Raw genomic sequence first — 24,673 nt, 5'->3', positions numbered from 1 at the left:
ATAGATGCAAATGTGAAGTCATTAGCCGTTTTCTCTGCATAGTTAATTTTTAGTGCAAGGAAGACAGCAGATAACTTAGTTGTTTTTGAGTTAATTAAAAGAGTTAGCTGGAGTAAAAGCAACTTACACGATGATCACAATGTGTAGCTAGAACGGCAAATGAACGTAACCCCATTCTCATTATATGCTCTGGATAGTGTGTTTTCGCTTGTATCTGGTAGATGCATGCACAAAAAAATGGAATTTCTGTTCCTATTTGCCCACTCCTCCTTCTCGTTGCATCATAGTTAAAGGGAAACTTTAACCAAGGATTGAACATTGGGATAATCAGTAGCCAATACCCCATTTCCCCTGAGAAATCTTTACCTTTTCTGAAATAAATGATCAGAGGGCCTGTATGGTTGCATTGTGGGAAATAAAGGCTTTTTCCAACTGCTAAGCAAGCAATATCTCTCTCTCTCTCTCATAGAGTGTGCGACGGGAAGGGATGACAGGCATTACTTACCTTACGTAGCCCTGGTCCCCATCTTTGTACAATGTCTGTCTCCTCTATCATCTCCAGGAAGACCCACAGGTGCCACAGTTTGAAGCAGGGTCAGGCCAAGGTTCTCGGGCACTAGAGGGGGAGATTCCAAGAGTACCCCCTTGCTGATGTAGTCAGATGTGCCCTCGACATTAGGTAGACCCCGCATATAGGTAGCTAAATATGACCCCCCCCAGTGTTAGGTAGGTCCCCCAAGAATAGATAACCAGGTGTGCCCACCAGTGTTAGGTAACCTCCCCCCTAGGATAAATAGCCAGAAGTTCCTCCCACAAGTGTTAGGTAGCCCCCCCAGTATACATAGCCGTATATGCCTGTGCTTACCAGGATAACCAGATGGGCCCCCTAGTGTTAGGTAGTCTCCCCCTAGTATAGAAGGCCCGCTGTGCTCCCCAGGACCAGGTAACCCCTCCCCTCCAATATAGATATCCAATATAGACATCCAGTTAAGCCCCCTAGTGTTAGGTATCCTCCCCCTAGTATAGATAACCAGATGTGCCCCCTAGTGTTAGGTAGTCTCCCCCTAGTATAGAAAGCCAGATGTGCTCCCCAGGATCAGGTACCCCCCTCCAATATAGATATCCAATATAGATAGCTAGATGTGGCCCCCAGTGCTAGGTAGCCCCCCCCCCCACAGTATAGATAAGCAGATATGCACCCCAGAATTACCCCCCAGTACAGATAGCCAGATGTGCCCCCCAGGATTAGATAGCCTCTTTCCCCGTATAAAGAGCAGAGGCGAAGGTCCAACACACCTGTCAGTGCCGCTGGGAACTGGTTTTCTCCACATTGCGCAGTACAGCGTCAGCAGGATATCGTAGTGTCGGCACACTGTGCCGCAGGGCAATATGTATGGTGGTACGGTGCAATGTGATTGTCCTGCCCTGGGCTCCTCTGCCGCAGCACAATCACACCACTAGATGTGTGCAACTACCAACCAGCCTAAAGGTAATCTCAAACAAAAAATACCCAGTTTTTAAAGAAGGATAAGAAGGAAATTTTTTACTTGTACTTATCTCGGTTCTTCACATTGCTGCGCACCAGAAAACAAAAATGGTCTTTGAATACTTTTCCTCAAAAAGCTGTTGACATCAAATAATTAATGAAAACACTATGCTAGAGTATCACATGAAGGGATAGGTGCACCAGGACAGCGTGAGGTCACACTTTTCTAGGGGGCTTGCTATATGTCACCTTACCTGCTAATTCTAATTGGAAAGTGATACACCTAACACTGACAGAACCCTGTAGAGTGTCCAATGTACAGAGAACACACAAAGCCATGGAAATAGCATGGTGTCAGCCATTTCGAAAGAGTTTAACATCATCGTCTCACTAACACAAAAAACAACTAAGGGTACCTGCAGCAGAGCTTAGTAAACTAACTTAGAAATGTCCAATCTTATTATGAAATGTGCAAACCCTTATTGCTAAGTTCTATATTGAAATCCCATTCCTGACGCCTGAATCTGAATATTCTGCTTATTGCTAACCCTAACACTAACTGCCTAACACTGTTTTCCTGCCTAACACTAACCTCCACACCCTAACATTACCCCCTTCCTGATGCCTGACACTAACCTCCCCTCTAACATTAACCACTTCCTGATGCCTGACACTATCCTCCACACCCTAACATTAACCACTTCCTGATGCCTGACACTATCCTCCACACCCTAGCATTAACCCCTTCCTGATGGCTAACGCTAACCTCCACCCTAACATTAACCCCTTCATGATGCCTAACACTATCCTGCCCTCTAACATTATCCGTTTCCTGATGCCTGACACTAACCTCCACCCTAACATTAACCACTTCCTGATGCCTGACACTAACCTCCACCCTAACATTAACCCCTGCCTGATGCTTAACACTAGCCTCCTCCCTAACATTAGCCACTTCCTGATGCCTGACACTATTCTCCACACCCTAGCTTTAACCACTTTATGATGCCTGACACTATCCTGCACTCTAACATTATCCGTTTCCAGATGCCTGACACTAACCTCCACCCTAACATTAACCACTTCCTGATGCCTAACACTAACCTCCATCCTAACATTAACTCCATCTGGATGCCTAACACTAACTTGCACCTTAATGTTAACCTCTTCCTGGTGCCTAATGCTAGCAGGGGGGTCTTAGGTTTAGGCACCACCAGGGGGTCTTAGGTTTAGGCACCACCAGGGGGGTCTTAGGTTTAGGCACCAACAGGGGGGTCTTAGGTTTAGGCACCACCAGGGGGGTCTTAGGTTTAGGCACCACCAGGGGGGTCTTAGGTTTAGGCACCACCAGGGGGGTCTTAGGTTTAGGCACCAATACGGGGGTCTAGGGGTTAGGGGTAGGTACAGGGAGGGTTACTTACTAATTTTTTTTTAAACGTTATTATACGTTTCACTTTTTAAACGGAAGATTAACGTTTTCACAATTGCCGATTTCATGAACATTATTTAATGATTTATAACTTTATAAAACATTATTTTTAAACGAAATATAGTACATTATATTTTTAAACGTTATCCATGTTTATCGTTTAAAACCCCGCGCCCTTTTTTCCCAGCGCCCCTTTTTAACGTACGCGGCCGTGAGGGTTACCAAGGGGAGGCAAGGGGACAAGTGTGAAAATTAGGGGGGCCCATCAAAGTTTTCCTGGGCGCCCCATGGTTTGTAGGTACGCCCTTAGCTCATAGGTGAGATTTAAAGAGAAACCGTAAGCAAGATTTTAACTTCATTCCAATCAGTACCTGATTCCAATTTTCCCATGAGAAATATTTTCATTTTCTCGAACAGATCATCAGGGGGCTCTGTATGGCTAATATTGTAGTAAAACCCTTCCCACAGTGTGATGTCAGGACCATGGTCCTGTCAGTTTCCTGTCTGTGAACCTCATTGCGTTGTGGGAAATAGCTGTTTACAGCTGTTTCCAACTGCCAAAAAAGCAAGAAGCATCTCCTTCCACTTACATCACCTGCCAGCAGTAAAAATGTCACCATGTGATGAATGTCAAATTGTAAATCAGGGAGAGGAAAGATTTTACAATGGGCAAACACTGACTAAATCATTTATACATAATTATTGTAAAAATGAAGCCCTTTTTACAACATTATTTTCACTGGAGTTCCTCTTCTCTTTAGGCACCGGAATAACAATAGGGCCTGCAGCCCCTACCCCCGTGGGGGGGCCCGCTCGGGGCCGTTTTGGGAGGCTGGAGGGGTCGCAGCATGAGGGGAAAGTCTTGTTGCACTTCGGCGGGGAGGGGGGACAGTCCCCCCCTCCCTCACCTTGGGCTCTCCTCTCTGCGCTCCCCTCCAGCGTTGAATAGTTTGTGTATGCAGGCGGCGGGCAGCGGCAGATACATTCCTTCCATGCGCTCCAGCGTGGGTGTTTCTCCCTCTAGCCTCTGACGCAACTTCCTGTTTATACAGGAAGTCGCATCAGACACTAGAGGGAGAAACATCCACGCTGGAGCGCATGGAAGGTATGTCTCTGCCGCTGCCCGCCACCTGCATACACAAACTATTCAACGCTGAAGGGGAGCGCAGAGAGGAGAGCCCAAGGTGAGGGAGGGGGGGACTGTCCCCCCTCCCCGCCGAAGTGCAACAAGACTCACCCCTCCAGCCTCCCAAAACGGCCCCAAGCGGGCCGCGGGGGGGGTACCCAGTATTTCTACAGGGGGGCCTGGTGGGACCTTGTTACACCTCTGTCTTTAGGTCTAACGGTGGGGTTGTTTCCAGGTCTTAAAAAAGAAAAATCCATCTGGTTTTAAAAACAGCCTCCAATGATGATGGTACCAGTTCATGTCTCCAAGTCACAGCTCCATAATTTTGCTCCCGCTCAAGCAAGATAGACAAGCAAGCAATTGTTATAATCAAGTGTCAGTTCCTACATGTGAAGCATAGCATTTACGCTTCAAAGATTGTAACCCTTTTGAATTTTCTTTGCTCCTGCACAAATACGGTATGACCTAGGGCATGATTCGTATTTTATTCAAGTCCTAAAACTAGATAATGAGAACCCAATTAAGTAAACAAGTACAAAACATTAAGAAAATGATCAAAAGCTACATTTTTGTGAGTAGAAAAAAAGTACATGCAAATTAATTAATCCTTTCGGACAGTAAACAATGCAGTAAAACATTTCTGGTAATCACTGATCAGTCCTGCATAAAGTTCAGCCCATTCCGCCTTAGAGAACAGCTGTTAACTAGGGATATCCATGGGATTTCTGAGATGACCTTCAGGTCTTTCCACAACATTTCAATAGGATTAAAATCCAAGTCAGGGTCCATCTGAAAATGGCACCTGAGAATAATGGCGCACGGTGTTGCCGCTAATCCGTTTGACGCTTATTGCTATTTAACGTTAAAGCCTTATCGCTATTTAACGTTAAAGCCTTATTGTTATTTAGCGTTACCACACAGAACCCTCTCTGTACCTATCCCTAACCCTAAGACCCCCTGGTGGTGCCTAACCCTAACCACCCCCCTGGTGGTGCCTAACCCTAACCACCCCCCTGGTGGTGCCTAACCCTAAATCCCCCCTGGTGGTGCCTAACCCTAACCTTGACAGTGTTGCATTAAATCCATTCACTGTTTTGCAGTTAAATAACTTCTGCAGTTGGGCTTATGTAGGGCGCTATTGATAAATAACGTTACTGTGCACAATAACGTCTGCTGTTTGGCATATGAACTGCACTATTGATAAATAGCGTTACTGTGCACAATAACTTCTGCAGTTTGGCTTATGTAGGGCGCTATTGATAAATAACGTTACTGTGCACAATAACGTCTGCTGTTTGGCATATGAACTGCACTATTGATAAATAGCGTTACTGTGCACAATAACTTCTGCAGTTTGGCTTATGTAGGGCGCTATTGATAAATAACGTTACTGTGCACAATAACGTCTGCTGTTTGGCATATGAACTGCACTATTGATAAATAGCGTTACTGTGCACAATAACTTCTGCAGTTTGGCTTATGTAGGGCGCTATTGATAAATAACGTTAGTGTGTGCCGTTTTTCTTCTATTTTCCCTGTGCGCCATTATTATGCAGTACTAACGATAAATAGCGATAAGGGTATATTTTTAATGCGGCGCCATTTGTATGCATAGGCGCTGTGCGCCATTATTCACTTATCCGTTAAAGTCAGGCCATTTCAAAACATTAAAGGACCACCATTGTGAAAAAATGTAAAATTGAAAATACATGAGTACACTGCCACTCAGAATACCTTTCATTCCTGCCAAAAACTCCTACATTTAAAAAAGCTTTTAAAGGGTTACTAAAGACCAAAAAAAAAAAATCACTTTTACTTCCCTGGCTATCTAGCAGCAGCCCCCTGGAGTCATCCTGTGCCAGTGCCGTCCTTCCAAGACCCTCCAGCGACCCCCTCAAAGCTGGATGCAGCCAGTCAGAGGCTGCTGCGCATGCGTGGTCCCAAGCCCCATGCACCCTGATCACGATCCCATTGCCGGGAGTGCTCTGTGCATTTGCAGTAGTGAGTTTCGTGTACTGCACATGCACAGAACGCTCGCGGCAGCCACTACACGGAGATGAGGCACAAGGCCGGCCAGCAGCGACGACCCCCGCAAAGGTGGGTCTTGGACGAACGGCGTGAGCACAGGATGACTCCAGGGGGCTGCAAGAAGCCTCAAGTAAATTAAACTTGATTTGTTTTTTTTGTCTGCTTTAGATTTCCTTTAAGCTCCATTGACTAGCTGCTGTTCCGTCAATAGACCTGGACTGGCTCAGTTACAGCGTAATGGCTTGTCTATGGGACTAGTTAATTCATAAAAAAACACAGGCGATTTGTGAAATGCTAAAAACAATTGGTAACAAGCTGCCACAGTAAATAAAACCCTTGCAATGACCTAGATAATCGTTTTGATTTTCTATGTCAGAAAAGAGATGCAGTTACAGTTGCCCGGCAACCTTGGGATGCTGCTCGGTGAATGTGACGCGCGGTTTTAGCGGCGGGAAAGTGTCAGCTGGGGACAGGACAGACACAGAAGCACATACACAAGGCTATTTAGCGGTGAGAGATTGCCTATAGAAACATCACAGATACACTGGATTAAGTGGTGTATTGTCATGCTCCAGCTTATTGCGGGATAGCAGGCTGAGTTGATGAATGGTGCCCCAGTTCTAGAGGCCGGTGCTGTACAAGGCTCTAATTTATATGGTAAAGCGCTGCAGTCTATCTTAGGAGGCCACCGATCTCACATTCCTCATTATACACTGGATGGTCCAGTGGCCTGCGGTGTGACTTATCGTGCACAGCCATGATCTGTGAAAGGGGAAGGAACACCTTTGCATACTGCTTCCTGTAAAGATAAACACTTTAAAGGAAATGAGTAGGGTTATTTTTATCAATTGTATTTAGCGCTTCAAAAAATCATAATTTGCAATATTACAAGTAAACGTTTTAGTTTTTTGGGGCATTCCATCTGCTTCTTCGCCTGGTAATGTTTTACAGATTACCCAGCAAGCTCTTGCTGAACTAGAAGTCCTCGGTGTGTATGGGTCTAAAAAGGACCAAAAAGCCCTCTTACTTAAAACACTATGCAAAACAGAAATTTGACTTCTGAAGGCCTCTTGCACACTGCAAGTCATTCCGATTGAGATTCCGCTTTTTAATCAGTTTTTACATCCGATTCAGATTCCGATTTGCAGTGTGCAAGAGGCCTAAAACAGGGGGTATTGGCAGTTATTCAGGTTGGAGTGAGCATATGAGGTCACTTACAATGCATCACTGCTGAATGTGCAAATTGTCCATTTGTTGTCCCTTATAGTCAAACACACCTCCAGATTAGAGATGGCTCAAACCTCCTATAGTAGGTTCGCGAACCTCAATTCGTGGATTTTCGCAAAAGTTTGAGATCGCGCGAAGTTTGCGAACCGCAATAGACTCAATGAGCAGGCGAACTTTGAAAACTACAAACATTTAAGCTGGCCACAAAAGTGATGGAAAAGATGTTTCAAGGGATCTAACACCTGGAGGGGGGCATGGCGGAGTGGGATACACGCCAAAAGTCCCGGGGAATAATCCGGATTTGACGCACAACAACGTTTTAAGGGCAGAAATCCCATTGCATGCTAAATTGCAGGCCTAAAGTGCTTTAAAATATCTTGCATGTGTATACATCAATCAGGTAGTGTAATTAGTGTACTGCTTCACACTGACAGACCAAACTCACTGTGTAACGCACCGAAAACAGCTGTTTGTGTAGTGACGGCTGTGCTGGACTAGTGCGCACCATGGCGAGAGTGCAGGCCATGACGGTTTTCAAGCCCATATGGTCGCCGGGCTATGGTGGCTCAATGATAGAACAACAGTGACTGTCCAGCTGATCGAATTTGGTCTGTCCACAATGAAGCAACGACCTTATTTTCTTGGGTGTGCCCCCCCCCCCCCCCCGACACACTCATATAGCCGGCGGTCATTTCTTTATTGTGGTACGCAAGCCCCTTCACCGCGGCAAGGTACCAATCGCGAAGGGGAATTGACACATGTACATGCCTTAAATATTCAGGAATCCACCTGGAGTCCTGGACCCTGTTGGTGGTGGCGGAGAAGGCAGTCAAGCGGCCTGCATGCAGAGATGCTGTGTGGGGACCAACTTAGTCTTGGGGCAGGCAGTCACACGGCGTGCAGGCAGAGATGCTGTGTGTGGGGACTGACTTAGTCTTTGGGCAGGCCTGACCGTGCTTTGCAGACCACGTAGTCAGATGGACCCGGACCCAACGCTGTGTGCCAGAGGTGACACCACTTGCCTTTCAACATCACAGTACAGTTTGGGCATCACCTTTTTTGAGAAATAATTGGCCTGGTGTCTTCCACTGCGGTGTGTGGCTTTGCTTTTTGTATGCTGCTTTTCCTCAGGTGGTCATCCCATTGCAGTTTGTGCTTTGTCATCATGTGCCTTCATAAGGATGTTGTCCCTACGCGGGTCTTGGTCTTTCCACGGCTCAATTTTTGGTGGCAGAGAGTACAGATGGCATTGCTCTCATCTGAGGCACTTTGGTGATGGCACTTTGGTGGCGGCGGCCGAGTGAGTGTTAAGTAGGGTGCCAGAATCATAGCAGGCGGAGGAAGATATGTCACTGTTCCGTGCGGAAGCTGAGGAAGATGAGGTGTTCTGTGTTAAATAGTCAACTGCGTCCTGACAATCTTGGGGGTTGATGGCACGCGCCTTCTGAACACTGTACTTTGGTCCAGGGCCGCATGAAATCACGACAGCACACAGGTGCAGTGAACAGGTATGCAGTGACTGTTATCAATACAATGTGCAGCTGTCACACACACAGGTACTGTGAACAGGTGCAGTGACTGGTATATAACACTGTGTGATTCTGTCACGCAGGCGCAGTAAACATGAACAGATATGCAGTGATTGGTATTACAAATGTGCAGCTGCCTGTCACACTCATGCAGTGAAAAGGTAGACACTGAATGTGTTGGGCCTGGCAGTGGCACAGTAGAAATTACCAAGGGGCCAAGGGCCAGCTGCGACCGACTGACAGGGCTGTATATGCAAGTGTCAGTGGGACACACACAAAAAAAACAAAAATAGATCACAAGAACAACATTAGCTCTCAAAAGAGCTGTTGAGGGGTGCTTTTTAGCAATAAGTATCAGCAAGGAGCAAGCTAACAAGCCTAACAAGAGCCTAACTAAGCTTTCCTTATGTCTCTGCAGCAACTCTCCCTTCTCTAATTACTGCAGCCACATGAGTGAGGGAAATACCCGACGCTGCCTGCCTTTTAAAGAGGGGGGGGGCTCCAGGAGGGAGTGTAGCCTGATTGGCTACCATGTGTCTGCTGACTGTGATGTAGAGGGTCAAAGTTGAGCCTAATGATGTAGTATAGGGGGCGGGTTGAACTCTCACATAGTTCGCGGTTCACTGCGAACGCAAACCACCAAAGTTTCCGTGTTCGAATGCGAACCGTTCCGGCCATCTCTACTCCAGATCCGCTGAGATGCAATGATGTGTCCGTTTGTTAATTGTACAGAGCCACAATAATCTAACATGCATACAGACTGTTTCAGACTCTTTGGTCCTCATCAGCGCGTGACATGAATTAATGTGACTCTACGGAATAGGAATTGAAACCCAGAGTTACAGATTACCCAGCAAGCTCGTGATGAACCAGAACTCCTAGGAGTGTGTAAGGGGCTACAAATGACCAAAAAGCCCCCTTACTGAAACTGCTATGCAAAACAGAAATGTGCCTTCTTAAAACATAAGGTATTTGTGACTATTCAGGTTGGAGTGAGCTCTGAGCCAGTATCCCACAATGCATCACTGCTGAATATGCAAATCATCCTTTGTTTCCGTAAAAGCTAAACACACCTCCAGAACTGCTGTAATGCAATGAAGTGTCAGCTTGTTAATTGCACAGAGGCTGGTAATGTTTTTTGAGCAGAAGAAAGTGTCAAGGTGCATCTAGCATCTAGCAAATTTGGGCGGCCAAATGACCAATAGACAGATCTCTCTGATCAAATATGATCGGAGAGAGATCTGTTGGCTGCCATTAACCACAGGCTTATTCCCGACTAATTTCAACATGAAATATTTCGGCAATCAGCCTTATGACAACGCCTCTCCACCCCCCACAACTGTTACCCCTAAAGTAAATGTAGCCACACCCCCTTTATTAATACATTGCCTCTCTAATGCCCACCGGGCTGCTCTTCTGGGTTTGCGGCGCAACCACATGGGGCAAGAACCGAGAAAAGGAGTCCAGCAGGCATCAGGGAGGTAAAGTATTAATGCAAGGGCAACGTGGGGGGTACTTATACACTAGGGAGCACGGTGGCCGGGGGTTTGCGTGGCATTCCTAATTTACAATTATCGTACATTTTTACCGCACCTGGTCGAGCTTGTTGGCCAGACATCTTGCATGATGTGTGATCAATACATCGACCAATTTTGGCCCAAGATTGGTCGAATTATCGATCAGGCATGCTTTTCAAGGCACCACTTTTCATCCGATTCTATAATAACTATTGCATTTGATGGTTGATTGGTCGCTAATAGTGTAAGAATAGCTGCAGTTTACATATTCCCATTTAAAATAAATGGCTTAAATCTGTATTTAAGGCTGGTTTTAGATTTATTTATTTTTTTCGCTTTACTATGGCATGCAATGCTCCCCCCACATCCAACCGCAATGCAAAAAGTGAGTGCAGGGTGCGACACACGGCGCTCTGTCATTTAAACTATGTGCATCGCCCACAGACCATTACCCCAAACATTTTGCCTTAGGCGCAGTGCTTGCGGTAATGCACTGTTGCCATTGCGACAGCTCAGATACTTTTAGCCCACTGCAAAGGCCCGCAATAAGTGTGGAAGTCTCCATAGACTTGTATTGTTTTGTGTCTCCTGGCGGCAAAATGGGGTAACGTAATGCACATTTACCCTGCTTGTGTAAAAGGGGCCTAAAGAGCCAAATCAACTCTGTAGAAGCTTTATATTCCAAGGTCGTTTATCAAGTAGAGAACATCACACACCGCACCTTCTTTACTATCAATATGTGTCAATTAACACAGTGTAACAGCATAAACTGTCCATACAGGGGTTGACATACAAGATACTAGCATTCTAAAATGGTGTACAATCAATTATGCATTTTTAATTGATGGTATGCTGACATATGATATTCACACAAAATTATGCACAAGTTGTGTTTTGTATTCTTTGTGAAAATGTTAGTGATGGTCGTGTTTAGGAGAAGTCATGAAGAAGCATGCGATTTGTCTGATCAGCTGATAGATTTGCAAAGCTCTGATTTGCTGTGATCACATCCTGCTTTAGTACATGATCATGACTAGCAAATTAGAGACTGACATATGTATCACCTGACCAAGCTGATTACATGCTTCTCCATCAGTTCTACTAGACATAACTGGTCCATCACTATTAGCGATGCATGCCTAGTAGAACTGATGGAGAAGCATATGATCAGCTTGGTCAAGTGATAGATATGGAAGTCTCTGATTTGCTAGTCATGATCATGTGCTAAAGCAGAATGTGGTCAGCAAATCAGAGAGTTCCATATCTATCACCTGACCAAACAAATCACATGCTTCTCCAAGAGTTCTTCCAGAAATAACCAGCCCAATACTTTTAGTGATACATGCTTCTGCACGATGAGTTCATTCTTGAGGAGTAATTGTGACTGTTGTCCCTCTAGCTGCGGCTGCAGCGGACATGGCCTACCACCACATCCGACCACCCATAGGATATTCCATCCCCAAGCCGATTTCCTCCTTGTTAATGAGGGGTTGGAATGCCTGTCCAGAGGTAAGTGGCCTTTCTTTTGTCTTTGCATAATCCCGCAGTCACGTCCACGATTTGAAACATACATTTCCTGCAATGGAATTATAATGTTTTCTGTGCATTTTGTTTAAGTTCATAATGAGATGCCAACAATTCTGACTTGCATGCAAATTCAATGCAAATTGTATGCAGCTTAAAATTGGGCCAATCCGATGCGCTTCCTCAAAGGATGCCAGAGCCGAATAAAATCTCTTCCCCCGTATCTTACCTAAAAGCCCACCCAGCTGCCTTATCAGGGTCGCCGAAGTCAGGCTTTACTGCGCAGGTGCTGGCCAGGCTGCACGCATATTACGGCATGCACCCGCAGCCAGGAGTGTAGTGCGCATGTGTGTGATGCCACTACGTCATGCGCATGATGTCATACGCATCCGCAGTGCGCTCTTGACCGTGCATGCATGCTGTTCAATGCAGCCCCCGTGTCCACTCTTCAGCCTTGAGCTCCTCCACCAGTTCTCCCAAGAACATTTGGCCGCCTCTGCCTGCAACCACATCTAACGGACTCGAGGCTTTCCAACTAACTGGATCTAGGTAGCTATGCTATGTACAGCCCCCCTCAGTGATTCCTATATGTCGGGGTGGCCATGGTGACAAATGGACTATCTGACTCTATCGGGTGCTTCGACCTGCAGCCCTAGGGGGACTCTCTGTCTCTGACTCTCTCCTCTTGTTTTTTTTTCCCACTTTCTCCTCACTCTTTTCTCTCTCTGTATCCTCTCTCTCTCTCTCTCTCTCCACCTCTATCCATTCTTTTTGGTAGATGTGGCAAGCTCCGCTCACATAGCACTCCAGACTTCCCCGCGCATCCTCATGCCCCCCAACTGTCCCGAATACTGCGGGACTGTTCCGATTTGGGGGGGGGGCTATCCCGGTATGACCCCCCCCCAAGTCCCGGGCGTCAGTGGGCAGAGAGGGTGAAAAAAGTGATCGAGGCTCCAGCCGCGCCGTAGTGGGATGCGGGATGCCGGCATTACATTTCTACCTCCCTCGGAATCTGCACCCCTGTGTCCACCCTGGAGGCAGAGTGTGCAGCGGAGCCGAGCGTGCTGTCATCTTACCGGCGTCCATCTATGCGTACCGACATCCGACTTTACTCTGCTTCCTGTGATGTCACAGGAAGCAGGAAGCTCAGTGAAGCCAGATGTCGGTATGCATGGATGGATGGTAAGATGACAGCCCGTTCCGCTCAGCTGCGCACTCTGCTAGCAGGGGGGACACGGGGGCAGATTCCAAGGGAGGGAGGTAGAAATGTAATGCCGGCATCCCGCATCCCACTTTGGCGCCTCAATAATTTTTTTTTTGCCTTCTACAGTGGCACCCTCCTCCCCACTCACGGCCATCCTCACCCTCCTCCCCACCCACGGGCACCCTCACCCTCCTCCCCACCCACGGGCAGGGTATATGAGGGAAATATTTATTACAAACATATAAAAGGATAAAATATTAATTAAAAAAAATTATCCAAAAAATGTAAAAATGTTGGGAGGTATGCATTCTTCTCCACTATAGTTATGTGTCATATATAGTATATGCCTATTTATGTATATTATGCAGTACATAGTGGCTGGATAGTGTAATGGTTAAGGGCTCTGCCTCTGACACGGGAGACCTGGGTTCAAATCTCAGCTCTTCCTGTTCAGTAAGCCATCGCCTATTCAGTAAGGAGCTACTGCTTATAGAGCGTGTCCTAGTGGCTGCCTTGCAAGTGCTTTGAGTCCGACAGGAGAAAAGTGCTATACAAAATAAGGAATTATTATTACCTGACTATATGTGATTGTACCACCAACCGACCCTGTGTGTGCTAAAGACAATTCCGGGTACAACCCCTGTTGTACTTGGCAAAATAAATTATTCTGATTCTGAAGTCTGACTAGATTAGCTGCATGCTAGTTTCAGGTAAGTGATTCAATTGCTACAGCAAAAGAGATCAGCAAGATAGCCAGGCAACTGGTATTGTTTTAGAAGAAATAAATATGGCAGCCTCCGCATCCTTCATACTTCAGATTTCCTTTAAAGAGAACCCGGGGTGGTAAAATAATGCTGAAGAAAACACACTGGGAAAGGGGGCTGGCCAGATCAGAAAGCATACATCACCGCTGCTCCTTGTCGCTCCTTCTCCCTGCAATCAGCAAGTTTAAAAATGCTTGCGACCCTTGCGACCCTGGGGTCACGACGCTGCTCTGTGAGCAGGGCCGACCCTAGACTTTTTGCCGCGCTCCAGCGTGCGCTCCACTGACGTCACTTCCTGCAACGCTGCAGGAAGTGACGTCAGTGGAGCGCACGCTCAAGCGAGTAAGAGGAGAGTCCTCCCCGCCCGTGCCTCTTATGAGTAGCGGCTACTTCTTAACTATTTAAGGTTGGAGGGGAGCGCAGATCGGGGGACCCAGGCGAGGGAGGGGGGGGGTCCGACCCCCCTCCCCGCCGCTAGGCCCAATAACCCCATCCTGCCCGCTACCCCTCCAGCTCGACGGCCGGCTCTCCGCACCCACGGACGGGCGGGTGCCGCCCCTAGAAATGTTTCACCCCGCCTCATGACATGAGTCTTATCACAGAGCAGAGTGCAGGGAGGCGGGGAATGGGCGGAGGAAAGGCAGTGTAGGGCCAATGACAGCTGGTGTTCTTAACACCATAGGGGGCGTTTTGCAGGAGTGCTTCTCCCGTAAGGGAAGCCCCTTCCCCCTGTTAGCTGTTGACAAGCTGCTGGTCAGTGTTTTCTAGGGCTGACAGCGTAGGTGTGTGTGTGTGGGGGGGGGGGGGGCAGAGAGTGGAGCAAGGAGGACACAGAGGCATGTCATGGAGCAGGTAACATGGTTGTGTGTCCCATTTAAACCACCACCGGTGCTGCCTTGGGTACACATAGGGATGGCAATGCTTAGGAGAACTCATGGAGAAGCATGTGATCAGTTTGATCAGCTGACAGATTTGTAAGGCTCTGATTTGCGGGTCATGATCATGTGCTAAACCAGGGAAGTCATCCCAGCAAATCAGAGCCTTACAAATCAGCTGATCAAACTGATCACATGCTTCTCCATGAGTTCTCCAAAACATTGCCATCCCTAACACTTAGCAGTCAGTAGCTGTTGCCAGAGAAGAGGTCTTAGCTTGTTCTGGCTCCTGCTATCCTCTGATGAGCAGCTCTCTTGGCTGCTCCATTCTGACTGATGCAACAAGACACAGACTCCAGAATATCACCGGCTGCAAGCTGGGGCTTATGCGCCACAATTAACCCATTTGCATTGCTCGATAACAAGCCACGGTCGTACAAATAATCTCATATTTACACTGCAAACACAAATTGGTTGATTTGCATGCAAGAGGTTATTTGAAAGGAAGAATAGCTACTCCTAGCAATAAGAGATGAAATGCCGCCACCTTGTGGTTCTAGGGTGTAACTGTACAACCACACCGAAATGGCCTGACTCTTTTGAAGCCTTTTTTTCCCCCAGATATCCAAACATCTTCAGTGGGGATATTTAGCGCTGTAGTGAAAGTGAATGCAGAGGTTGTAAATGCACTGGGGTTCCTTGAAAAAACGGGTCCCTCTTCAACCACTGTATTAGCTTTTCAATGGTGCAATTCTGGCAGTGATCTCCTCCTCTATATGTGCTTTGAATAGTGCAGTAATCATAAACAAGGTGTTCAGTGTTCCCCTTCCCTGCTTACCAATCTCTGACACTGTGGCTGTCCTTGGCAGGTTATGGTGTATTGCAGAGCTCCCAATTATCTCTCTTTCAGAGGCAAAATTGGTGGATGTATGGCCATCTATAGACAGACATAAACAAGCTCTGCTACGCAGAGCCTGTACAAATCCTGGAAACATTTGAGACTGGGGTGTGGCTTTAACCACTTGCAAGCCACGCTGATTGAAATCTATGCCCTGTTTGGCACCTTTTATCTCTGCCAGGGTGTAGATTTCAATACGGTGACCAGACGTCCTGCTTTACCCGCGACGTGTCCCGCCTTCGGGGTCCGCTGTCCCAGGATGCCTTGCATCCCGGCTTTAAGCAGCGGGATGTCCCGGCCTCGGTACTCTGGCCACCGTAATTGCAACTGGCAGCGGCGTCCATCAGCGCGGGAGACTGCAGGAGGAAGATCTCGGAGGAGCTGCGTGCCAGAGGACGGCCGCGTGAGGGAACTTCTGTCAGGTGAGTAAATTATTTTTTTTGCAGGTGTTATGCTGCACACATTGCGTTATTTCCTGCTGAAATGTTGCCCGCCACATTGCATTTATTTTCTGCTAAAATGTTGCCCAAATTGCGTTATTTACTGCTGAAATGTTGCCCACATTGCATTTATTTACTGCTGAAATGTTGCACACATTTCGTTTATTTTCTGGTGAAATGTTGCCCACATTGCGTTTATTTCCTGCTGACATATGTTGCCCACATTGGCTAATTTTCTGCTGAAATGCTGCCCACATTGCGTTTATTTTCTGGTGTCTGGGGAAACTATTGCTGCATTTATTATTTAACGGTTATAATTGGCTATATTTGCTGCTTTGGGGTTACGGTATACTATTAAATAGCATCACACAGTTTCTGCACACCCATGATGCGAATCCTCATTTCACCACATCATGGCGAAAACACTGCTTTCTTATGCCTCGCTGTTACATCATTACGCTAGCTCCGCCCACACAATGTCATGGCCAGACCCATTTTTCAGCGTGGCGCAAATGCCCCCGTCCCAGATTGAACCCAGAAAAATCTGGTCACTCTAATTTCAATCATGCTCGCCTCATGCTCCAGCCACTCCCAATGATTGCAGCGCTCTCTAGCTGCTGCAGCCCCCTCACCATCGGTATGACGGCAGAGTTTCCTGAGCTGGTCAGGAGCCAAACCAGCTCAAGGAGCTCTACCAGAGCCGGGACAAGGTCCTCCAGCACCCAAGGGTGAGACACCAAAGTGCGCCCCTCCATCCTTCCCACCCCAGCCGCCACACACTGCTATTAGACTAAGAGGCCCCCCAGGCCAGCCCCAACCCCCCGGTCACTGCCATGTATCCCCTTTTCTTATTTCTCTCTGCTTCAAACACAATAGGGGTATGATAACTGAGTGAGTTGTACGCCCCCTTCTACACTGAGCCCTGAGGCTGGAGCCTCTCTCGCCTCTGCCTTGGCCTGGCCCTGAGCTCTACCTTCATAGAGACAGCAGAGCGAGGGAGACACAGCAATGGTAGATAGGTGGTAGCGGCAGGTGACGTAGGTAAGCGCCATTTTTTTAAACCAGCAGTCTCAGGTCCTTAAGGGGCCTGAACCTGCTGGTATGGAATCAGTTATATCTGTTCTTGAAAAAGTGAAAAAAATAAAATAATGCATGATCACATTTAAAGTGACTCTGTAACAAAAATTACAACATTTTTTCTACCATCCTACAAGTTCCTAAACCTATTCTAATGTGTTCTGGCTCACTGCAGCTCTTTCTACTATAACCATCTCTGTAATAAATCAATGTATCTTTCCCCTGTCAGACTTGTCGGCCTGTGTCTGGAAGGCTGCCAAGTTCTTCAGTGTTGAACTGTTCCTCTATGCACACTCCAGTGTGTGTTTTATTTACATAAGCCAGCAGCTTCTCTGCTATCTTATCAGTGATAGAAGAGAGCTGGATAAAAATCCTCCTCTGGAGGCTGTGAAAGGAGCTGGTCTGTCACATACTGAGGAATTAACGACATAGGCACAGGCAGAGCTGTCTGCAGGAAGCCTGTAATGTTCAGTGCATGAGAGAAGCTGGGGACAGAAGGTAAACACACACAAGTGATCTCTTGAGATTCAGAAGTAAGGCTGTATACAGCCTGCTTGTGTATGGATGTATTTTCTGTAAGGCTTGGTGGTGTATTCTCCACAGTCAGCATGCAACGCATGAGCTGGCGTGGAGGAGGTACACACACTAGCACAAGGAAACAGGCTATCCCTAGTATAGTGGAGGGGAGGACTGACTCCAATAGGAGATTGTGGCGCACAGAGCCGGTGCAGATCTGACAGCCACAAACAATGCTTTCGTTATAACGTCTCAGCGCAAAGTAGCGCTGAGCGCATAAACCAGAACTGAGGAGATCAGGACAGGTAGACAGAATGAACGCTTGCTAGCTAGCGGCTACTTAGCGACAGCAAGCGTCCAAAACCAGACAGACTGGAATGAGGCAGCCAATGCGATGCGGCGATGGCGTGCCTCACAAAGACAGGACAGGATAGTCACAAAATAGCAGGATTAAGATAGATGAACGTAACACAGATAAATATACAATAAGTATGTTTTCCTAGCGTATTACAATTACAGCTATCAATGAAACCATTTGTAACGTCTGACTAACATATGTATATATTGGCAATGAACCGATATATGACATAAGCAGGAACGCTGACTAGGAATGGAGTAACACAGGGAACAGGACTCAGAAGGATTCGCTATCTCTTCGCAGAGATGAACGCAATCCACAAACGGTAACAGAACAGGATTCAGAAGGATTCGTTATCTCTTCGCAGAGATGAACGCAATCCACAAACAGTAACAGAACAGGATTCAGAAGGATTCGTTATCTCTTCGCAGAGATGAACGCAATCCACAAACAGAACCAGGAGCAGGGTAACTACCTCAGCACGGGTGGTCACGGTACGCGCAACCTACCAAAACGTGCTGGAAAGCTGACTAACTGCACACAGGATATAAACAGTTCGTGTACGTATACATCAGCGACACTGATGTATCAACGTAACACAAATACAAGGAAAATAACAAACGTGCTGGTATGCATATATATTGGCAATGAACCAATATATGATGCAAAGACCAGCAAAGTATCTTCATAACAAGAAACCCGATCGGGGGCTAAAGCGACAGCAAGGCAGGCTTAAGCTGAAGCTATGAAAACCCAAGGAAACCCTGCAGGAAGCAGATCTTTATACTGAGGTCATCCAATGGGAGCAGACATGCAGATTCCCACACAGGTGAATGATAATCAGTCACAAGCTGACAGCAGGGAAAGACAGACAAAGCTATGCAGCTTGCATGGAAATAGATCAGAACTGCCTGAGCTGCAGCACTACTACTTCCAGCAATAGCTGCTGCAGCAGCGATCATTACATTTTCTATGTGTGGACATACTGTACATCAACCTACTTCCTGTTTTGGTGGCCATTTTGTTTGTTTATAAACAAACTTTTTAAAACTGTTTTTGACTACTTTTAATGCGGTGAGGAGCGGTGAAATTGTGACAGAGGGTAATAGGAGATGTCCCTTAACACACTGGTATGTTTACTTTTGTGCGATTTTAACAATACAGATTCTCTTTAACCACCTTCTTCTCATAATGTAAAGCTCTCACACAACTTTATTAATGAGTTATCTCAGCACTGCCCCCTACATACAGAGGTATTATACATAATGTATTTGCTGAGAATACCGGTAGTTGTTGCATAAAATTTATTTCAACAGTAAATTAGCCAGGGAGGGGCTACAGTGAGTCCTGTAAACTTCTATTTTATGCACTGACCAAAAATATCTCACAGTGGTTCATCAGCAGGGGTGTAACTGCAAATCAATGAGTCCCACAGCAAATCTCTGATGGGGACACTCAACACACACACCCTCTGCCCTCTCCCCCTCTGGTCCATGACCAGAAGGCCCATCTGCCAGGAATCATAAAACAAGTGTTATCACCATGATTCCCTCCACCCATAAATAGTGTGACCACGCCTGTTTCTCAGGAGAAGGGAGGGGCTGTGTTGTACTAGGGTGAGTAAGAAATGTGGCCTCACCTACCTCTTGGGCCTCCCAATAGCTACACCTCTATTCACCAGTTTGGTTTGTGGACCTAGGATCTACATCAAGCATCTCCTCGTACTAATTGGTCTAATCAGCTCAACCCAGTGTTTAGATTTCAGTCCACTCATCACCAGTGTGAGAAATCTTCCAGTTAGTACTTAAAATATAGGATCCAATTTCTGCAAGCCGTGCATTCCTTCAGAGTAGTGATTATCGTAATCGGCTAAAAACGATTACCCAAAATTTCACGTAAATTTTCGCAATTTCTCCCATACCTACAGTACGGTTTGTAAATTCAATTCATTTTGTGTACTCCTTCATAATTTTGTGTCATTTTCACATCATTTTTGCATATTTGTGTGCCGACTTTAGCGGTGAATATCAAAGCCCCGTATATGCTATTGTCAAAAAGACCTTGTAGTCTTTGAGAACATTTTAAAAATGTGAATAGAAAAATGTTACATTAACCACTAAAGTTTGCTTAAAATTATGGGGACATTATTCAAAATTACAAATTATTGCAATTGCAGATGAAATTAATAACGATTTTTCCAAAAATTTCACATCATGATTTTGCATCGTAATTGCGAAATTCAATGCCAAATTACGTCTATGCGAAATCTGTGCTCATCACTACTTCAGAGCCCTCACCAGTTTTGTGACGGAGTTCTGGCCTTGGTGTGAAGGTCTTACATACTGTTATTAAAGGAATACTATCGATTCACATATTTTTTTCAATTGACACAGGAATTGTTTGGGAAGTGCTAAGTACTGGTGTATACATTTTAGTAGCAACTTCTTTGTTTACTGTTACCAAAATACTTTCAAACTTTACTGACGCCAAAACTGACGGCTGACTGAGCCATGAGGAGAGGGGAAATTCCCCTCACACTTGATCAGTTAACTCTATGGGCTTGATTCACAAAGCCGTGCAAAGTGTTTAGCATGGGTGTGCTAAACAGTTAGCACGTGAAGTGCCGTTCGCAGACTTTTGCGCGCGCACAGTGACGCGATTAGTGCGAATCGCTGCAAATTGCGTGCGCAAAAGTCCGCGATCGCGCAAATCGCGGCACTTTGCGTGCACAAAAGTCCGCGAATGGCACTTCACGTGCTAACTGTTTAGCACATCAGTGCTAAACAGTTTGCACGGCTTTGTGAATCAAGCCCTATGTGTAACTCTGTGTGTGACAGAGAGAACAGCTGCAGCTCCTGTGTCTTGTGTTTCTGACTGACGTGTCTGAAGAGAGCAGAGGAAATGTAACTAATTGTCACAGCTTTTCATACTGTTTTTGCTTTCAGAGTTTGATATGTTTGATATTTGCTTTTTGTAGTCTGATATGCAACTCTGGCTGTGCATTGAAGCAGACACCCCTTCTGCAATTGATTTGTCCCAATATAGCTAAATCCTACCCTTAATACATTACAGCTTTTGCCTCTGATATTTAACATGAAAAGTAGGAAAATGTTTACACAGCTACTTAGACATTATGAATGATGACAAAAAGTTGCCTATATATCAATAAAACAAATTACATGAAACACAAACAAAAACAAAAAAACTTCTTTACCTGAAATATTTTTCCTTGACACACCATAAACAACCTCTGGCTATTTAGTCCAACCCGAGGAAACATTTGTATTTTAGTGTTGGATTGTGTGGAAAATAGGTAGAACCTAATTTGGCTTTTACCCGCTGGCTGTGGCCCCACTGGGTTGATTTTCTTTCACTGGAAACATCCGAGGCTTTAAAGGGAACCTGAAGTGAGAGGAATATGGGGGCTGCCATTTTAATTCTCTAATAAAGAATTCCAGTTGCCTAGCTTCTATGCTGATGATCTGCCTCTAATACTATAAGTCACTGGCCCACAATGAGCTGCACGTCATATACTGTGACTTTGGTCTGACCCCACTGGCTCCATGCAACTCGCATGTGCTTGACTCAAAAACAACTAAAGCCTAAAGCTCAGCATGCCAGCCAGGCAACTGGCAAAGTTTATTAGAGAATGAAGATGGCACCCTCCATATTTCTCTCTCTTAAAGTAAATGGGAACTGTGTATATAAAAAAAGCCAGATACTCACCTATGGAGAGGGAAGGCTCTGGGTCCTCTAGAGCATTCCTGTTCCTCTCCCGGTGCCCTTGGTGCAGCACTGTCCCTGTGAGCAGTATTTTACTAATTTGGGGAAATACTGCTCGCTTCACTAGTGAAGGAGGCTTCAGAAAGTCTTCGGGAGCCCGAGTGCTCCTGAAGACGGGCCGCTTCATACTGCTCACGCGCGAGTGCCCACTCTTTCACTCGCGCGTGCGCAGTATGGAGCCACCTGTCTCCAGGAGGACTCAGCTCCCAAAGACTTCTGAAGTCCTCCGCGGTGAGGGATTCAAACATGGGAGCCAGCGCTGCACCGAGGGCACCGGGAGAGGAGAGGGAGGGCTCCCCTCCTTAGGTAAGTATCTGCCTTTTTTAGAGAGAGAGACCCACCCCATTTACTTTAAGGTTCCCTTTAAAATGAGCAGGAAACACTATTAAAAAAAATTAAAAAGCAGTTCTGCTCTTAAGTGATGACCACAAATTTTGCATAATCGTAATTTCGCATCATAATTCACAATTGCAATTTCGCAAAATTTTGGGAAAATTCATAATTAATTTCACTAATATGTCAATATAGTCGATCTGTAATTTTGCGTAATTAGGCAGAATTTTGCGTAATTTCCTGTTGACTTTAGCGGTTAATAGTAAAGCCCCTATACATGCTATCATCACCAAAATTGCTACATATGTTAGGCTGGTTTCACAGTGGGACGTTACAGGCGCACGTTAGAGCAGCCTGTAACGCAGCCCACCGCACAGTAATGAAAAATCAATGGGGCTGTTCACAGTGCCCACGTTGCGTTACATTGTAACGCTGCGTCACAAGGCAACGTACTGCATGCAGTACGTTAGACTGCTTGCACATGCTCAGTAACGTTGGGGAGGAGCGGAGAGCGGCCAGGCACATGGCTAATTAATATGCACTGCACGTTGTGATGTGCAGTGTTTACTTCCTGGAGCGGCCGCTCTGTGCAGCGATTGGCCGGCGGGACCACGTGATGCCGCATGCGCACAAGAGTGCGCATCACGGCATCACTGACACCAGAGTGAGCTGCACAACGCGGCTCACTCTGACGTCCAGATCCAGCACCACCAGGCGTTCCGTTAGGGGGACGTTATGCGACCTTAACGCCCCCTCTAACGCAACGTCCTGGTGTGAAATTAGCCTTAAAGTGAATATTGGGAACAAGTCAATTTTTCAAAAAGGCCTTGTAGTTTTTGAGATAAATGAGTTTGTAAATGAAAAGGAAAAATGATTTTTAAACTCGGAAAAATGAAAGTTTAAAAATCCTTTTTCCTTTACGTTTTCAAAATCAGTTATCTCAAAAAGTACTTTTCTTTTTGAAAAATTTTTTTTTTTACTTGTTCTTTATAAGTAGCAATTTTGGTGATGATGGCATGTATAAGGGCTTTGCTATTAACCGCTTAAGTCGGCACAACATTTCAAGTAATTACGCAAATTTACAGACGGATTACATGAAATCAATTGCAAGTACAACCCGTAATTAAGTATGGCCATAATTGCATAAAAATTTGCAAAATTTAGCATAATTGTAATTAGCAGATTACGTTTATCACTATTCCTTAGCCTCTTATCACACTTTCCAAAACTAAAATAAAGGTTTACCATAAGTTGGGCTATAAACTTCCTGTTAGTAAGGAAAGAACAACATGAGTGTCATTTTATTTTTTTGCTGCTTGACTTGGGGGCTCCTGTGCCCTCTTTCTCAGGAAGAACAAGACAGATCCTCTTCCGTTGACTTCCTTCCCCACCATTTTCACTGCCAGAAGGATTCGTCTTGTGCCGAGTCAGGTTTCCACCGGTGACTCGTTCACTCAGATATTTTTGTATGTCGATTGTTTTGTTTAGGCTTTCAACCACAATGAGGACTTTGGAAGTCTCTGACAAGCTGAGTTGTTTCCTGGCAGTCCCTGCGGGCAGTTTGGAGTGATTGTTATTTGACTTATCGGGCTCGCTGTGCTCTGGACAACCAGGTGATGTATGAGCCTCTGTGGCCGCTGGCAGCTCTGTGGTTTTCGAAGCAGAGTCTGAAGTTTCATTTATATGCCGGGGAATTAAAAGCTCCTCATTTTGCTCTGTCGATGGAGCCTTGTGGTGCGGCATCAAGGTCGTGTCACTCGTCCTTAACGGTGCCTCCATGACCTGCTGTTGATCAGCAATCGTTTCATCAAGTTTATTAATCTGGGCTCCTGGCGTAAGCAGGTTGCAATGCGTTTGCGTGTTTCCGTTAGTTTGAAAGTCATCAGCTGAGCTTGGTGGGGGATCAGCTCTTCTCAGTTGGTTTTCCAGATTCGTATCAGGAAGAATTTGAACATTTTCTCCAGCATTCGTCTTCTCAGCCTCCCCCGACACTCCATCTTTTTCCTCGCACCCTTTGTCGGGTCTTGTTTTGCTTGCCAAAGAATCACCAGGCAAGATGTCACCATCCACTTTAATCTCCCTGTCCACAGCTTCATTGATTGCAGCATTTTTAATTGAATTATTGAGTCCGAGTGAGCAGCCCTCGCTGGTAATATCATCTTTTCTATTGCCCTCAAAGTGGCCATTGACCTTATTACCCAGCAATGATGAAGCAGCAATATCCATTTCACACTTAATGTTATTTCCACATGACAGAGAGACTGCTCCTTCGCAAATACCGGTGACATTTGACGATGCTGTATCAAGCACGTTTCCGAAGAGCGTGCCGGCGTTATCTTGGCTTTCACATTGTTTGTGCAGTTTATTCTCTGTTAACTCTTCCCTCCTGACTGCTGTTTCCTGATCTTCAAACTCATTGTATTCTGCTCTTTGCTCAGTTGATCTGCTTCCTATTTGACCACCCCTACATTTCAAAAGCTCATCCTTTGAATATGGATCTTTATAAGTGCTCAGTGTGTCACCTGCTACCCTACAATCCTGGAGACTGGTTGGATCGTC

At 45.9% G+C, this 24,673-nt stretch overlaps 1 protein-coding gene across 3 annotated transcripts in view; it reads left to right on the top strand.

The window, feature by feature from the left end:
- Window positions 1-24,673, top strand: part of TNNI3K (TNNI3 interacting kinase) — a 409,379-nt gene that overhangs the window by 268,807 nt on the left and 115,899 nt on the right. For all 3 annotated transcript variants that reach the window (XM_068239216.1, XM_068239218.1, XM_068239219.1), the window contains one exon: window positions 11,742-11,851. In XM_068239216.1, coding sequence (XP_068095317.1) covers window positions 11,742-11,851 — 110 coding nt within the window. The remainder of the gene's footprint in view (window positions 1-11,741; window positions 11,852-24,673) is intronic.

Source organism: Hyperolius riggenbachi, chromosome 6, assembly GCF_040937935.1.
Source record: "Hyperolius riggenbachi isolate aHypRig1 chromosome 6, aHypRig1.pri, whole genome shotgun sequence".
Taxonomy (NCBI): Eukaryota; Metazoa; Chordata; class Amphibia; order Anura; family Hyperoliidae; genus Hyperolius; species Hyperolius riggenbachi.
The sequence above is the reverse complement of the archived record's forward strand: the minus strand, read 5'-3'. Positions and strand labels throughout refer to the sequence as shown.